Consider the following 18,442-nt stretch of genomic DNA (forward strand, 5'->3'; position numbering starts at 1 on the left):
GACAACGAGGTTCATTACTTGTCTTTGAATGCCTTTGTGTTTGTACATAACAAATCCATGGTTGTGATGCTTTAATTCCCAGCAAACCAAGCCAAAATATGTCCGTGGAGTTTTAGTTTAATGCACCAGAAAGACTTTTAAAGTATCCAGAAATCCCACTTGTGTAAACAGTCATGTAGTTGCAGTGCAAGAAGGGTCAAAAAATGTGGCATATACAAAGGCCCACTAAGGGTATCTATACATGGACTCTGGGGGGTGGGAGATGCTTTAATTACAGTGGACTTCACAGACTTCCTAGCATCACATGTACAGTGCCCTGTGGTGGGGGTACATTAACTAAATCTCGTTGAAGAAGCTTTAGTTAAAGTGCCCCTGCCACCATTTTGCAATACAGAGATGCTGAATATACGTGACACGGAGGCTGCTGGAGCACACCAATTAGCACAGTCCTCAGACTTGCAACAGACTCGATTAATTGGTCCGTTACAGGTACAGGTGCCCAGAATGAATCTGCCTTTTCTGCATCATCTATAACTAGATTGCCTTCCACATTCCATAGGAAAATCTATGCATTGTCTGGTCTTCCTCTTACTTTTGATGAATTTGTAGATCCCTTTTCATTGTCATTTATGTCCATTACCACTTGCACCTCAACTTGTGCCCTGACTTTCCTAATTTTATCTGTGCACTAATCTTGTACTCTTCCCTAGTAGTATTACCAAATTTTCACTTCTTTTTGTATTGCTCTGTTGGGTTTCAGCTTATTGAAGAAATTGTTGTAGCCAGAGTGGCCTCTTGTTGCACCTTCCCATTTTTCTGTCATACCAGCATAAAACAAGTTACCTAACAGAATCATATGGTTCCATAGCACGTCAGCCATCAGCTCCTTCGACACCTAGCAGCAATGAGTAAAACTAAGAGGGTGCACAGGTAACAAATTGTAAATTTCATAGATTTCATAGACATTAGGGCTGGAAGGGACCTTGGAAGATCATCAAATCCAGCCCCTGCCCCAGGGGCAGGAAGTCAGCTGGGGTATAGGATCCCAGCAAGATAAGCATCCAAATTTATCTTGAAGGCATTCAATGAATTGTATGGTTTAGAGTAGTAGTGCCCAACCTTTCTGAGCTGTGGGCTAGATGAGTGGTGTGGAGTCAATTTGATTGCCTAGCCTGTGCAGTTCATCACAGGTGAGAAGTTTTAGGATACCTTTGCTTTTCTTTCGTGATCCGAGCTGCTGTGTCGATGAAACTGTTCTGGAGCTCTATTAGGAATTTTGTAACGATGGAACTGATGGATGGATCATGTGGGAGAAGGTCCAGGATGGCAGTGTCAGTGCCAATTTCTTTATTTTGCAGCTGTTCAGGGATATGCGTTCCTGTAACAGAATACAGAATCTGTCACTCAGTGCATATGGAGTCACTGGCACAGTAGTCACACTGAGAGGAAAGTTAGATATATTTGTCACAAGATGATTTCCACTGATTTCAAATTTTTTGTTTTTGCATGCAAAATTTAAGTGTGCTTGCAAAGGTCAAACAAGCTCTGTCTAGACAGTAACACTCAGTGGCTGCATCTACCTGAGATGCTGACTGCGCAGTAGCTCATTACTACTGCACAGTACTGTCGTGTGGCACAAATCATGATGCAATGATACTTCACTGTGGTAATGAGCCACTGTGCAGTAGTAACATGCCACTGCACAGTCAGCATCACCAAAAAGCCATTTGGGGATGCTACTGCTCAGTAACGCTGGTTATTGTGCAGTCATTTATTCAAGTACTAAATGACTGCGAAGTAACAACTGCCACTCTGCCTTTGTAACTGGGAGATCAGATTCTCTTAATCTTTTTATTACACAGCTCCCCACCACCCACGACTTTGTAAACACTTAGGCATGAGTTTAGATTTTTGCATGGTGATTAGCCCCGAAGTCAATTGAATTACACACTATGTATTAAGCCGATGCACAAACCTCTGGTGAGACCAGGCCAAATTATGGAAGGGTTTTCTGTCAAGGAGTGATGCAATAATGGGAGTGACTTGTTATAGTCAGTTGTAGTAGCTTTGTGGGGGTGGGAGGGGGGCCTTCTGCCACCCACGGAACTGGCCCCCACTATGGTCTGACTCACCTGCCAGCCCTGGGTGACTTGGGTGCCTGCCAGTCCATCTCCAGGAGACCCTTTCTCCTGGGAGTTCCTTTCCATACTGTATGCAGGGGCTACCACTTGCATGGACAAAGACTGGGCATATACCCCCAAGCCCAGCCTTCTTCCAATCACATGACCAGATCTTCTGCATCCAGGGACATGGTGCAGCTAATTGCCTCATTAGCTGCCTGGCCTTTTTAGTCTTTGGCTGAGTCCACCTGGGTTGCTTCTCCTTGCTGTACTTTCTGGCCCAGGGATTCCTATGCTCTAAAACCTTCCTAGTAACAGGGAAGGGGCTGTAATAACATGTCTAAAATGTAGACATTCCTTATTCTGTCACATGACAGGAGGATATCTAAAAAGAAAATTAAAAGGCCGTAAAGTCCAAGTACCTGTGCTTTCAGCATTCAATTTTATATTTCTCCAAACTTTCTGAATGATGTTTACAGCTCCTTCAAAAGACAAGCGTTGATCATCTGAAGTTAGGGAGGGGAGAAATATAATATTTGTCAATATATGTTATTTAGGAGTGTGTGTACACTTATATATACTGTATATCATATTACACATAGATACATGTACACATGTGTATATATATACACAAGTAAAAATGCAATTTTTTATGTCTAAAGTAGATTTTAGAGTTAAAGTATTGTAAAAGAAAGTCAACTAGCAATGTATGAAAGGAAATTTCCTTTCAGATGCTGGGTAAAAATATGAAAAGTTGTGCAGATATTGGAGAACACCATGCACAATGGCAGCAGAAGTAGATCTGCTGCTCCAAAGAAGGTCTTAATCACAAAAGAAGATTAAATGAGCTAGGACCAGTTTATGGAGTGGCTCAGATGACAGAAATGGAAGTTTTGAATGGCTAACCAGTTAGAGGGTGTGACTACAGGGTCTTACACCTCATGGGCTCCAGTGTTCATAGACATGCCTGGGCCCACTTCCTGTCCCTACTGCTGGGTTACTGACCAGATTGTGGGGTTGGGGGTGGAAGGCACCCCATACTCACCTTTCACTAGGGAGGCAAAAAGCATGGCATTTCCTGGGGACCACACTGCCACTAGCAGCCCCACCACACCATCCTACCTTAGAAGGGTGTATTTTTATGTCATACCCCAGGACCAGGAACCTCTTCCATCCCCATAGTTATGTCCTCTGTATCTCCAAGATGTTAAGTGAACAGCAGCTCCAGCCAAGCTGTGTTCTCTTTGGCAGCAAAACTGCTGGCCTCACTGCTCAGGGCCTGCTCTTATCTCAAGCAGCTGTGCCCTCTTCCCAATCAAGCAGCCTTGTGCTGGCCATATTGTTAGAAATGGAGTATTGTTAGAAATGCACAGCTTGCATCTTGCACCTGATAAGAAAGAAACACTGCCAAGGACTTTTTTCCTTGCCCAGCCTTGCCACAGCTTTTCTTATGCTAAATCGCAGACTCTCCCCCAGCTTCTCCCTAGCCTTTCTCATACAGATTACAGAAGCTGGAATTCAACTGACTGTGTCCTTGAAAGTGGGGGGGTTTAAACTCTTGGTGACCTATAGCAGTCTCTGAGCATGCTTAATTAGCTGATGCATATTTACCTCTCCGCCCTGCATACTTAAGTAGTGATGTAACCACATGTATGCTTGTATGAAATGGAAAGTGAGCTGTAAGAGTTCCTGTTTCTGCACACGTGCCCAGGAGGAAAAAGATAAATACAGCCTGCAAAATTCCTTGGTGGGTTCAGAGTAATCTGAGTTTTTGACTCTGCTCTGACCCTATTTGCAAATACACCTTTTGTGCCATCTAATGAGTGTGTGTCTGTGATTTTGGTGGCCTCCAGAGAAATGAACCGCTTTAAGCATCAATTTGGCACCGGCAGATGGGACGTCTCTGGATCACCTTGGGGCTCAGTGACAAGATCGTCTCTGCCACCATGGGGAGTGTGCACCGAGCCGCCTTTTTGGGCTCGCCCAGGGGGTTTGAGACGTGAGTCGGGGTACCCAAGAGATTAAAGGCTCCTGTGCAAAATTTTTGGTATCTGAGGATGCCAGACACACATTCCGACATTCTGATTGAGATCTCTGGGGTATCTGAGTGAGTATATGAATTCCCTTGCCCAATTTGGTCTGGATCCGGGAACAAAGACGCGTTCGATTTGGTTTAATACTGGGAAATTTTCAGCCTGGTATATGCGAACCATCTGTAACTAGGATCTTTTGGTATTTGGTGTGCGTTGGACGCGCTTTTGTGGGCATATGGGTGCGGGTTGCTCCCGTGTAGAAAACTCGGATACGCCTTTAAGTTATATATTACAAAACTTCAGTAAATTTGCAAAGCAGGCAGATTATGGAGTGAAGATGAAAAAGGGTGATTTAATTAAGTTTTGTCAACTCGAGTGGCCAACATTTGGGGTCCACTGGACCCCGAAAGGATCCTTCGTAGTAAAAGAAGTGATAGCTATCCATGAAATAGTTATGCAGAACGGATATTGCAATCAATTTCCTTATATCGATTGTTGGTTGTGGGTGGTTCAAAATCAGCCACCTTGGATTAAGAAATGCTTAGTAAAGTCTCATGTGATGGTTGTTAAAGGAAAGACTCGAGGAGGACCGCCTGTACTCCCTGAGTCTAATGAGGGGGGGAATTCTGAATTGGCTGAGTATCGGACCCGCTCTCCGGTCACCCTGTCAGGTAGCGAAGATGAATCAGACACCTCCTCGGAATCCAGTCCCTCTATACCACCGCTCCCTCCCTCAGGGAGACCACCACCGGCATATCAAAACATACCTAATGATTCAGAGCGTGAGCCTCAGCCAAGTGCCCCATCTGAATCAGGGAATAAGGGCTATTATTTGTGCAAGACTGTAGAATCACAGCCGGTGCTGAATTGCCTGATGCGAGAGGTTATCTGAGGGGGGCAATGCAACTTTTATCTACACCCCATTTAGCACTTCAGATTTATTTAACTGAAAGAATCAGAGCCCCTCTTTTCGTGAAGACCCTGAAAAGATGAGGGACCTGTTTCGATCTATTGGACTAACCCATCGACCCACTTGGGCTGATGTCCAGATGATGCTTCAAACCCTCCTGACCCCGGAGGAGAGGAGATTAGTGTTGGGGACGGCAGAGTGCATTGCAGCAGCCAGGGTAGAAGCGGAGGGAGCTGCTGGTCGTACCTTGTGTGATACCTGCCCTGTTGAGGAACCAAGATGGGATAATCATACTGCAGAAGGAAGAGAGCTGAGTGCACGGTATGTGGGGATTATAGTGGAAGCAATGGGGAAGGCAGTGCCTCGGGTTACTAATCTGTCTAAATTGTATGAAGTGAGACAGGGAAGAGAAGAGGATCCCTCAGCTTTCCTCGGGAGGCTGTATAAGGCATTCCACAGGTTTTCGGACCTAGATCCAGAAGCCCCAGATAATCAACGCATGGTAAATCTTATGTTTATTGGTCAATCCGCTGCTGATATTCGTAAGAAGTTACAGAAAACTGAGGGAGGTGCTGGGAAACCGATTTCAGAGCTGGTAGAAATTGCATATAAGGTATATGGGAATCGTGAGCATATGCAGGAGCGCAAGGAGGATAAAAAGGCTCAGCGACAGATGGTAGCGCTGGCAGCTGCTATAACTGGAGGTAACCCTGGAAAGGCTGGGATACAGAAGGGGAAAGGAGAAAGAGTGGGAGCAGACATTTGTGCTTATTGCAAAGAGAAAGGACACTGGAAGAGGGAATGCCCAAAGTTGAAGGAGAAGAGAGAGGGGGAACCGAGAGGTCACCTCATGCGGGCAGGGGAAAAGGGTGAGGACACAGAATGAAGGGGACGGGGATCTAAGACCACTACCCTTCGAGTTGGAGCCCGAGAAGATCCCATGGTAACCATTAGGGTTGGTGGCAAAAACTTTGAGGCCTTGGTGGATACTGGGGCTACATTTTCAATGATTCCAGAAAAAAACCCCTGTGCAGGAACTAGTGAACAGCAGGTACTTGTGGAAGGGATTGAGGGAACACAATCCCGACTCCCTGTTTGTAAACCACTCCTCACCAAAGTGGGGGACCATTTGCTTGAGCATTGTATATTCCCCCAAGTTGCCCGGTTGCACTCCTTGGGCGGGACTTATTTTTCCCATCCCTATACTTAAGTTTCTCCCCTACTAGAAAACAGTGTGACTGCATTTTCCTTTCCATTTCCCAGCCCATCTTTCTTCTGCCATTCAGTTCTAAGCACAATGTATGTGTTGTTCACAGCCATTCCCTGAAACTCCTCCCCTGCCATCCCATCCCAAACCTTTTACTGCTCAGACTCTGTCTCATGCTCTCCACCAAAATTATGCTCTCCACCAAAATTGTTCTTGCCAGTGTCTCCAATGAAACACTGGGGGTGGCAGCTTGCTGACTACCCTCCTTCTCCTCCTCCAGGGGAGCATACCTGTTCTGCAGTGCCAGGGGAGGAGCAGCCCTAGCCCTGTATGTCCTGGAGCCTGAGACAACCATCTTCCAGGTAGCTCCGGGTCAGTAATTTCCACCGGCCTTCTTGTTGCCCACCTTCTCTATCTTCTGCTCTTCTTCCTTCTTTTGGAGAAGGGCCTGGCAGTAGTCATTGATGTAGTCTTTGTGGTCCCTGATGGTGCATAGCTGATGTACTTCCTCCTTGAGCTCCTGCACCTGGCCCTCCAGAGACTCCACTAGGGAGCACATCCCACAAGTGGAGGTGACTCCATTCCCAGCTGCCAGCATCCATGCTAGGAAGCCCCACAGTCCAGAGCCAGGGGCTCCACCTGGGTGGGGCCAGAGCCACGGGCTCCATCTCAGTGGAGACCTCAGTGGTGGCAGGGAGCTTTCAGGTGCAATAAGTCTCCACCATGGCTGAGAGCGAGCCATCTGTATACTACAGAGCACCAAACCAGGGGGAGTATCTTCATCTGGAGTTCTCTTGAGAACTGGCAGAGGACTGAGTGTCATGGGATGTGGTCATCATGAGTGACTTCAGTTATCCAGACATCTCTTGGGAGGAACACTCAGCAAACTCAGAGAAGTCACATTGCTTCCTGACCTGTATCAAAGAGCTCTACATGCCTCAGGAGGTGCTTGGGCCAAGCAGAGGTAACGTTCTCCTAAACTTGGTCTTGGCCAAAGGAGACAATTTGGAGAGTGGCTTGAATATAGAGGGTAGTGGACTTCAAAAAAGCAAATTTCAACAAATTCAGGGCAATAGTAGGGGAAGTGTTGTGGAATCAGAAGGGAAGGTGAAAGGAGTGCACAAAGATGGTCATTCCTCAAGTACACGGTCCTTGAAGAACAAAAGAAGTCCATTCCCATTCAGAGGAAAGCTAGCAGAAGGACTGGGAAGCCCTCTTGGCTTAATTGGGAAATTATGGTCCCCTTGAACAAGAAGGAAGAGGCATACGAACAATGGAAGCTTGGGACAGTTCCCAAGGAGGACCATACAGCAATGGCCCGCATTTGTAGGGAACATATTACAAAGGCTAAGGCGGTGACTGAATTTAAACTAGCAATAGAAATCAAGGACAATAAAAAGTCTGTCTTTAGATATGTAGGGAACAGAAGAAAAACAAATGGAAGTGTGGGGCCATTACTTAACATCTCAGGACAGCTGATTACTGACACTGAGGAGAAAACTGAACTCCTGAATGACTACTTTGCTTTGTTATTTCACCAGACTAAGGGGAAAATCATGCTAGATATGGTATAGAATGGGCATGGTGGGAGTGACTGCCTTCCTACTGTTGATGTTGAGTTGGTGTGTGATCAGTTAGAAAAGTTAGACATTTCTAAGTCATCAGGACCAGATGAACTTCATCTGAGAGTGCTGAAGGAGCTGGCCAAAGTTATCATGGGACCTCTGATGAAACTCTTCCAGAAATCATGATGCTCAGGGGAGGTCCCTGAAGACTGGAAGAAGGCCAAGGTTGTGCCCATCTTCAAGAAGGGGAGGAGGGAGGACATGGGCAACTCTAGCCCAATTAGCCTAACTTCTATCCCAGGGAATATCCTAGAAAAATTCATCAAGGAGTCTATGTGTAATACACTTGCAGAAGGACATCCAGCATGGCTTCAGCCCAGACAGGTCTTGTTTTACCAATCTCATCTCCTTCCACGACCAGGTAACTCGCCATGTGGATAAGAGGGAGAAGGTCAACATTGTATACCTAGACTTCCAAAAGGCCTTTGATCTGGTATTCCATGATGTTTTCATGGGGAAATTGGAGGATTGTGGGCTTAACTGCTTAACAGTTAGGTGGGTAGGAAGGTGGCGGTGAGGTAGGACCCAGAGAGTCCTAATGAGCAGATCTGTGTCATCCTGGCAAAAAGTGGCTAGTTGTTTTCCCTCAGGGATCAGTGCTTGGCCCAGTGCTTTTCAACATCTTTGTCAGAGATTTGATGTCAGGGTAAAGAGCTCACTGGCCAAGTTTGCAGATGACACCAAGTTATGGAGAAGCGTGGTCATGCTTGAAGGTAGGCTGCAGATACAAGACCTGGACAGGTTGGCAAGTTGGGCAGATTGGAACCAGATGAAGTTCAACACTGAGAAGTGTAAAGTGCTCCATCTGGGGTGAACGACCTCCTACACACTTACGGGCTTGGTGGCAGCAACCTGACTAGCACAACAACTGAAAGGGATCTAGGGGTAATAATAGACCATAGTCCCATTTCCAGTGGGATGAATATGAGCCAGCAGTGCGAAGCTGGAGCCAGCAGGGCTAACAGTACTTTGGCTTGCATCAATCAATGTATCTAATGTAAAACCAAGGAACTGATTCTTCTGCTGTACTCAGCATTGATGAAACCACAGCTAGAGCCACACTTCAACTTGGATATGGTAAAGCTTAAAAGAGTCCACAGAAGAGTCACCTGTATGATCACAGACTTGTAAAGCAAGACATAAAATAAGAGGCTAAGGGAGTTGGGCCTCTTCATCCAAAAAAGAGAAGGCTGGAGGGATTTGGTAGCAGCTTACTGCTACATCAGGAGAATACATCAAGGGCTCAGCAAACAACTAGTCACCAAGGCACCTCTAGGAAAAGCCAGGTGTAATGGCCACAAACTCCTGGAAGATCATTTTAGGCTTAACATTAGGAAAAACCTCTTCACAGACGGAGCATCCAGACTGAAATAATGTGCCGCCAGCGTTAGTGCAATCACCTACCCTGGAGATCTTCAAGAGGAGACTGGACAGACACTTTGCTGGGGTCACCTGATCACAGTTGTCTTTCCTGCCGAGTGCAGTGGGGTTGGACCCAATTTTGTGAGGTCCTTTCCAGCTGTTACAATCTATAAATCTATGGTCTTCCTCTTGCAGTTTTACCCTCCTTGGATCTCCATGACACTGACCTCTCCTGATCTAATCATGCCTTCATTGCATCTTTGGGAGAAGCTTCAAGATTCCTGTGGGGGTGTCAGAAGGAGCCACCTTTGGTCCATTTCTCTTCTTGATCTACACCTTGCCCCTGGTGTAACATCAGCTACAAACAAATTCACCAACATCTCTGTTTTGGTGATTCACAGATTGACCTCTACTTGAGATTAGTTTCCTTTCTTCTGCACTTCCTGTCATCTCTTTCGTGATGGCCAACTGTCAGCCTGAAGTCAACGTGGCTTATACAAAGCTTATCTCCATCCCCCCTTTTCATCAGTGCAAATGCCATCAGTTTGACTGTCATTTGCAGTTGTAACTTCAGCATTGTCTTTGGCTTAGACCTCTCACCACATCCTCATATACAAACTGGGTTTAACATTTTTAGTGGTTTTTCATGACAGCTGTAAATTATGGCCTTTTCTGTCCATCCAAAACACTTATACGGGAAGCATCTTGTACCCTGAGAATTCCTGCTTCCTTTTTCTGTCCCTGAGATACAGTTGTGTCCTTCTGGGATCCACCAATACTGAAGCAGCAGAAATAATTTTCTTCACCTACCACTCTAACCACTTCACCCTCTTCTAGCCCTTTCTTCTCTATCACATCAAACCTAAACTGCTACTCTTCACTCTCAAAACCATTGATGGCCTTTTCTCATCATCTCTCTCTCTCTCTCTCTTTGCAGTTATTTAATACTGAGGCACTAACTCTCAAATCCCATCAATCAACAGTGCCAGCTATTATAATCCATTGAGCTCTAAAGGCATTTTTACATGTGCTCCAGGGTTGAATGGGTGGGGTGCTTTAATTAGAGCAGCTCTGAGAGTGGGGGTGCTTTATCTAAAGCTGGAAGGAGCTTTAATTACAGTGCCATTTTGAAGTGTGGGGATGCTGATACATGAGGCAGGGAGGCTGGCTGGAGCGTGCTAATTAGTTTATTTCAAAGTCAGTGTTTTCAATTTCAAACCCACCTTTTCCCAAAGGCCTGACCCAGAGACCTTGAGCATTATTAAAGCTTCTTGTAAAAAGCCATGGCAGTTCCTTCAATTCTGTATCACTGCAGAGCAAAACAGGTCAAACCAATTGTAGCAGGCTTCCAGAGGTGGTAGTGTAGCACGCTGTTTGTGTCAGAGGCTACTGTCCAGCTGCAGGCAGCAAAGCTACTGACTGCAGGCCTGCCTGAGAGACCAGGACCAGTTGCAGAGGATAATTTGTTGGCCCATGGGAAGCTAAAAGACTCTGAGGAATATGTACCAGAGAAGAAAGGCTGAAAACTGAGTGGGAGAATAAGGAACTGAGATAGGGAGTTTACCCTAGGCACAGAGTCTGGAGAAGACCCACAGCTGCAAGCCTGGAAGCAGCAGCACCACAACAGAAAAATGAGGCAAAGACATCTTGAGAAGGAAGCTGGCAGTGCGAGAGCAGCAGGAAGCTGGAGGCATCTTCTCAGGATGGAGAGGACTCAGGACTGTGAGTGCACCCTGTAGGGACCATGTTAAGGCTGTGTTGTTTAGTACTGCCTCATGAGTAAGAGGTTTCCTGTGAGGCAGTGGGCCAAGGAAAAGGAAAAACTGAGTATAGTTGAAGGACTGTAGGGCTGAGTGATTCCCCAAACCTGCTACACTAGTTCTTTGTTGGAGCTGTATCCAACAACTTGGCTCCACACCCAGATGAATATCACACGCCCAATCCATAGGCAAGACCTTATGTGCCCAGGCTGGGCCTCCTGACTCTGGATCCCATTGCAGGCTGGCTCAGCCCTGCCATCTAGTACACAGAGCCATGTGATCCAGGCTACAGGGCTCCCCAAAGACTTTTGGCAGCAGAAGAACACTTATTAAAACCGTCACCGCTTCCATGACAGATCACGTGAGCTGGATTTAGCCTGCAGGCCAGAGGTTGAGTACCCTGCTTTGCTGCACTGGGGAAGTTCTGTGCTGTGCCGACAAAACTCTGTGCTTGCACAGCACCTGCCACTCTGGTGACTGGCCTCCTATGGGCTGTGATAATAAATAAGGGTAACAGCAGTGGTTCAGCCACCTTGTCATAGATGTTGCTCACCTGTGGAACATGCATCTGGCAGAGAAGGAAGAAGAAAAGCTCTCCAAATATCAGCCCCTGCGAACTTTGGGAGAAATGCTGAAGCAGCATCAACAATTGTGGGGACCCTGGGGACTCTCCCCAAGTCCCTGAAGTGCCCAAGCGTTTCCATGAGTGGCCAGGATCTTCCCTGCAACATCTTAATTGTTATACCTCTGTTGGAGTCTGAGCTCACAGCAAGACTTACAAGCCATGAATAGTGGCGTCAGCCTAACGGAGTATAATATGCCTCAAGAATAATATCAGTAAAGCTGCCATCGGACTGTTGTAGCTGGCCACAACAGAAACCCTTAAGCAAAGGCCGTGGGTGATGGGAAGGGCACGCCATGGTGGAAGGCAGCAATGCCTCCCTGGATCTGAGGGGCACTGACTTTTTGCCAGCTGGCAACTGAACCCCATTGACACAGACAGAGTTTATCCAAAGGGAGAAAATGACCAAATAACTCCAGAAGTCTACACTGTACCTGAAATATGAGGCTTCTCCAAGAACTCTCTCATGGAAAACTGCTCCTCTTCATGGCTGCAGTTTTGGTAGAAGTGGATTAAGGTGTGTTGCAGGCTGAGGATGTCAGGCAGATGCTGTATATACTGGATGTTCTGGTGCTGGAAGAGAAAGTTTGGGGCCTGTTTAACATGAAGTGATGGCTCATTGGAAGACGAGAAGAACAGTTGAAAAACTCAGGGACAAATGTAAAAAGTAGGAACTCGCTGATGAAGAACAGATAAGAACAAAAGGCAGGTGCATAAACTTTACAAAAAACCCAGATGAACACCTTGAGAAAGAGAGAGAGAACTGCTACGAGAGAGAAAAATTGGGGGAGGGGCACTCAAACATAAATACAGAGGTGAACCCTGTCTCTTGTAGCGACTTAGGGGGTTGGGGCATCACATACTATGTCACTACTTGTCAAAGGCAAGTTTCACCAAGTTGGGCTGACCATTAAATCAGGCTGACTAGCATATTGTCTGAGGACAATAGATCTTTCTCAGGTTTTGCTGCTGAACACCGATTGGAATAATTTTTTCTGCGTCACCTTTGGAATCTGGAAAACTGCTCGTTCGTGCAGGCCTTCCACGACACGTGCATGGGTGGTGCCGGGGTGCAGTTTTACCCTCCTTTTATTTTCTGGTCAAGCCAAATTTTAAAACCAACTGGTTGGCAGCAATGACAAAATCAATTTACTTCATGGCCCATTATAATCTACCTGATTCCTTCTAAACTCTTTATCACAGGTGTTAATGATCCTCTCTTCTTTTAATATAGCCTTGATGGTCTACTAACCAAACTACCCTTTCTTCTGCAGTTCTGATGTCTGTTAGCTCCTCTTGGTAATCTAGCTCCTATTTCACAGCTCTGCAGAATGTTTTTTACTGTAGCTGAAAAGAATAAGTCTGGTACAAAATTGTTAACTCAGGGGAACATTAACTAAGGGGCCAAAATAATACAGTGAAGCACTGGATACACTGCTAAGATGCTCAAGAAGGCTAGATTTTGTTTTATGAATTTCAAACAGAGACCTACATGTTTTTCTAGTCACTGTAGGTCTAATCCGATAACAACTTTCAATTACTTTTGCTTGTTGGTTGTGTTTTCTATATGCAGTACGACATAGCTAATTAACGCACATGCCAAAAAAACTATAATTGTTTTTACTTTATCATAAATGAATAATATAGCCCCAGGCACTGGGCATATTAGTAAATTCTCTAGCTTCTTTTTAACTGGAGAAAAAACATATTGTGTTGTACATGATGTATCACACGAACTGCACCTCCTTTTTCAAAATTATAGATCACCCCATGAACACACAGACCCCAGAAGCCTCTATATCAAAACAGGAGCAATGAGACAGCTCCTGAGGAGCTGCCCTGCACACCTCAGAACAACAGGGGACTGAGGGTCCCAAACCCCAGTGGTTTTTGGCTTCATAATAGTAATCATAATATTATTCCTACAACTGACCTTGGACAATAGTCTTGAGACAGCCCTGCATAGGATCTTCTGGGTCACCCCTTGAGCATTACATCCTGATGACTGCAAACACACATTGAATAATCCAACATCAAAATGACCATAGCCACATGGCTTGGTCACTGGAAACTGCTCTAATTTGGAGCCAGATTAAGAGGCACAACTGGTGTACAGTAGCCCCTCCTTGTAAAGATACTGGTTATTTTTCTTTAAAATTTTAGCAAAAAGCTGAGAAGGGGAAAATAACTATGAAGTTGGCAAACCAGGTTTGTTTTTTTCAGCTAGTTAATATATAGCAGTGGTCTTCCAACTTTTTTCATTTGTGGACTCCTATACAATTTCAAATGGAGGTGTACATCCCTTTGGAATGTTGAAAGGAAATGCAGACCCCTTTGAATGGTAAGTTTGGGTATTCACATACTTTGGATTGATCATAGTCATCTTTCATGTGTAACAAAATGCCCAGTTTTTCTTTATTTTTAAAATTAACAATGCACTCCCTCACTTTCCCCTAATCATTTTTTACTTTCTCTCTGCCCTCTCTATCCTTTATAAGTGGCTTACAGGTAAGTCAAGATAAGTTCTTATACTCCCACATAGTAATAAGCCCTTTTTATATTGTAAATAGTGTTCTATTATATTTGTATTGATTCTGACTCTTTTGTATTGTATTATGTTCCTATTATGTCTGTATTAATTGTTACTGCTTTATATTGAATTTATATGATTTAGGCCTATGTCTGTAAAGTAATGACAAGTAATGTCAAGTTTCCATTTTGTATGGCACACCTCCATCTTGTATCCTCTGTCCAGGTGTAACCCATGTTGTAACTGTGACTTAAGTCTAACCAGTCTCATGAAAATTGGTTCCTGAATGGATGGGGATGAATGGGGGTGCCTGAGGTACAATGGTAGCAGGCTTCTACCAAATGATCAATTCAATGACTGGACCATCAGCTCAATGACCAGACTATTGCCTTCCATTGACTCCCCCAGGAACCACGGACCCAGCACTTGAAAGACAAAGACCCTAGAGAGATCAGGATATTGCAACAGAGACACCTGGAACTGCACATCCTTCCCTGGAGTGCACATGCTCAGTACACCAGGACTGTCCTTGTCTGGACATTTCCCTCCCATAGGAGACACAAGTAGCCCACCCCTATAAAAGGGGTGGTAGAGTATGACCTCCTTAGGATGGCCTCTCCATCTGGACCAGCACCATGCCACACCACCTATCTACCCAGATGCCCTGCCAGTGATCCCCTCTGGGCAACACCTTGCTGTTGAAGACCCTGACTGGCAATCGAGGATCAACTCACAGCCAGGATAGGTATCTATCACCCAACTTCCTTCCCCAAGCAAAGGACTTAGACTCTGTTCCTTCACACCTTGATGTTCACATGACTCCACTAGACTCCCTCATGCATTGGAAAGTGAACTTCCCCCTATCAGATCAGGGATAGGCTGGTATAAAGAAAGTGTTGGATCCATTTATGAAAGGTTTCTGTGAATTAATGCTTGCAATAGAAAGGGACTGAATTCCATGAACAAGTCCTGTGTTCCTACAGTTCTCAGTGCATCACCATCTACACCTACACCACAATTTGGGTGCAGTAGATTAGTTTACTTTGGTGTAGAACAGTCCCGTCAGACACAGGTACTATCTGATGGTAGAGTACTGTAAATAACTGCTTAAATGCATGTGTAGATGATGACATTGGGATTAGATTACTCTGGCACAAATTGCACTGAAGTTTATTCAGATGCATTAATTGAATGTGTAGATGCATCCACAAACTTTAGCACTACAATAAAACACATACACACACAGAAAATTGCACTTACCATGAGAAGAGAACAAGACATATAATGAATACATTGATGTGTGCATGTGCATCCAGAGGTATGTGCAAGCAGTATGAAAATGTTTGTGGTGTCTATCAATTCAAATAGCCACAGACCTTGGACAGAATCTCCAGGAGCACAGGGAATTGATTTGTTCCATTTTCCTGTTGAATGTGATGTGTCAGGGTTTGAACCGTCATCCTCTCTTCAAATTGCCACATGCAGGGCTTGTTGATCAGCCCAGTGCTTGACAGGTCACTGAGGGGCAGGGTCTGTCCCTCGGCTATTTTCAGAATACTGGAGCTGTGAGCTTTCTCTGCAATCTCCTGCTTTGCAGAAGCAAGTTTCTCCTTGAATCCCTGGGGAAGAAAACATGACTCTTAAAAACCCTGTCCTGTTAGAAAGGAGGGGCTGTGTACCAATCAGTCTGAGGGCTAGATGGGATTCTGACTGATACAAGGCTAAATCTTTGGAGATGTGGATTAAAAGCACAGCTCTGCTGCACATTCCTAGATACTCTCCAGAGCCACTTCTCCAGGAGGCAGAAGAGTACTAGCTGGCTCTGTCTGCACATGTGCTTTACTGCAGAATAGACTAATAAGCTGTGGAGTAAAGCATCACTGTACAACAGAATTGGGCTTCAGTGAAGTAATTTATGCAATAGTAAGACAGTATTGCCAGGGACAGTACCATTTAATGCCAAGGTAATTTACTGTTATTAAACACACATGTAGACACTGGCCTTGGGTATAAACTGTGGCCAGTCAGCAGGGCCATACTCCTTCCTGCCACATGGCTCCATGCATTCAGCACTCTCATGTCCCAGCCAGCCTCTTTGCCACCCAATGCTGACATCTGGAGCCTGAGGCTAACCCCCATTCCCCCTGCCAGCCCATATCTAATTTGCCCTGGCTCAAATTGCTCTTGTCCCAGGAACATGTTGGGTGTTTCTACATGAGGTGTTTACTATGCAGTCAACTAATTAGCTGCACAGTAAGCATCTTGCACCTAAACATGCATAGCTATTAGACTTGAGTAAACTAATTTACTCCCCAGAAAGACAGTACAAGTACTATCCTGATGTGGAGTAAAAAGCATCACAGCAGTGTATGTGTAGACACTGCCTGGGATGGCTGGGGTATGAGGTGCTTCAATGTAGGGGCTGCTTGCTGGCTATCCCTGTGCTGAAGGATCATCATGCCCCAGCCAGCACCTCACCTCCACAGCATGTGGAGCTGGGAGGAGCAGCCCCAGGCTGGCAGGCTGACCCTCGTGGCCCCCTGCCAGGTAGAGCTTCTCCAACCCAGATCCATGTGCTGCATTCCTGGGTGCCTGTGTAGATCGTGGGCAGTGGGGTTCCGCAGGGCTTGGTCCTCGGGCCCGCACTTTTCAACATCTTCATCAGTGACTTGGACGAGGGGGTAAAAAGCACCCTGTTCAAATTTGCTGATGACACTAAGATGTGGGGGGACGTGGGCATGCTAGAAGGAAGCAACAGGCTACAATCAGATCTAGACATGTTACCAGGGTGGGCAGATGAGAATAGGATGGGATTCAACACAGACAAGTGCAAAGTGATGCATCTGGGGAGGAACAACCGGCACCATACCTACAGGTTGGGGAACTTCCCTCTTGTCAGCACAGAGGTGGAAAAGGATCTTGGAGTCATCATTAAGAAAAAGACTGGACTCAAATGAGTCCAGCCAGGTAGTCATCAAGCCTCTTATCCTTTGGCTTTAGTTACTGGTCATCTATTTCATTTTAGTTACTGGCCATCTATCCTTTGGCTTTAGTTACTGGTAAAGCTACTGGGTGTAAACTGGCCAAAAAGAAACTGAGGCTGGAAATGACAAGAAGTGTCTAATCATTACAGCCATGAAGTTCAGGATGGCCCTCCAACAGAGGGAATGATAGTAAGAGAACTCAGTTGTTCTAAAGTTGGGCATATGTATGAAAATAATTCCATGGTGTGAGAGTCTGTGCTAGCAAGGGAACATTCACAATGAGACCGGAAGTCTATTCTGTCCCATGTTCCTTGGACTCCAGCCCTTAGCTTCCCACCAGTAGAAAAAGGATGATGATACTGCCTTGTCTAATTAGGCTGTAAATGCTGGGTCTAATTAGGCTGTGCTATGCTGGGTCAAAGGGGCCCACTCTATTTCTGTCTAACACTGGGTGCATTTACACATGCAACTAGCATGTAGCAATAAACTCTAGTGCAATTTGTGCTGGAGTTGTTACTTCTGAGTGCAGCATTTACACATGCACCCATGACCACAGCACACTGATCCAGGGTGGAGCAGCCCCAGATAGCAGGGGCCCTGCCGGGAGTGGGGAGGGTCAGTCTTCCAGCCTGGAGTTGCTCTAAACTGTTTCAATATGCTGCTGAGGGGCTGGCTTGGGCACTAGGGTGCTAGAGTGCAAGGCTAACCAGCAGGCAACCTCCACAGTGTAGCACCCTCATGTCTCAGCCAACCCCAATCACTCTTTACACATGCATTTTGACACACATAACTACTCTGCTGTAGGATAATGAGGAAGGAAAAAGCCTGCAGCATCCATATAGGCTCAGCAGTGCTACACTGGCTAGCACTATGGAAGAAAGAGTCTTGGGGGTCATCACTGGTGAGGCCGCAGCTGGAGTACCCAAGCCCACAAGGTCCGGAACAGCCTGCCATTGGAGGTGGTTCAAGCACCTACATTGAAGTCCTTCAAGAGTAAATTGGATACTTATATTGCTGGGATCCTGTGACTTCATTGATTTCATAGATTTCATAGACATTAGGGCTGGAAGGGTCCTCGGAAGATCATTGAGTCCAGCCCCCCATCCAAAGGGCAGGAAGTCAGCTGGGGTCATAGGATCCCAGAAAGATAAGCTTCCAATTTTCTCCTCAAGGTGTTCAGAGTAGGTGCTTGAAGCACCTCCGCTGGCAGGCTGTTCCAGACCTTGGGGGCTCGGACAGGAAAGAAATTCTTCCTTATGTCCAGCCTGAAACGGTCTTGCAGGAGTTTA

General features: G+C 45.7%; 1 protein-coding gene across 1 annotated transcript in view; it reads right to left on the reverse strand.

The window, feature by feature from the left end:
* The window catches only part of LOC149875606 (E3 ubiquitin-protein ligase rnf213-alpha-like), a 137,517-nt gene that overhangs the window by 15,202 nt on the left and 103,873 nt on the right, over positions 1 to 18,442 (reverse strand). The window contains exons 30-33 of the mRNA XM_090031798.1: positions 15,546 to 15,788; positions 12,074 to 12,212; positions 2,543 to 2,626; positions 1,210 to 1,378 (exon numbers count right to left, since the gene is read on the reverse strand). Of these exons, the coding sequence (XP_089887924.1) occupies positions 1,210 to 1,378; positions 2,543 to 2,626; positions 12,074 to 12,212; positions 15,546 to 15,788 (635 nt within the window). The remainder of the gene's footprint in view (positions 1 to 1,209; positions 1,379 to 2,542; positions 2,627 to 12,073; positions 12,213 to 15,545; positions 15,789 to 18,442) is intronic.

The sequence above is a fragment of the Crocodylus siamensis genome, chromosome 1 (assembly GCF_052110815.1).
Source record: "Crocodylus siamensis isolate JL-2025a chromosome 1, ASM5211081v1, whole genome shotgun sequence".
Taxonomy (NCBI): domain Eukaryota; kingdom Metazoa; phylum Chordata; order Crocodylia; family Crocodylidae; genus Crocodylus; species Crocodylus siamensis.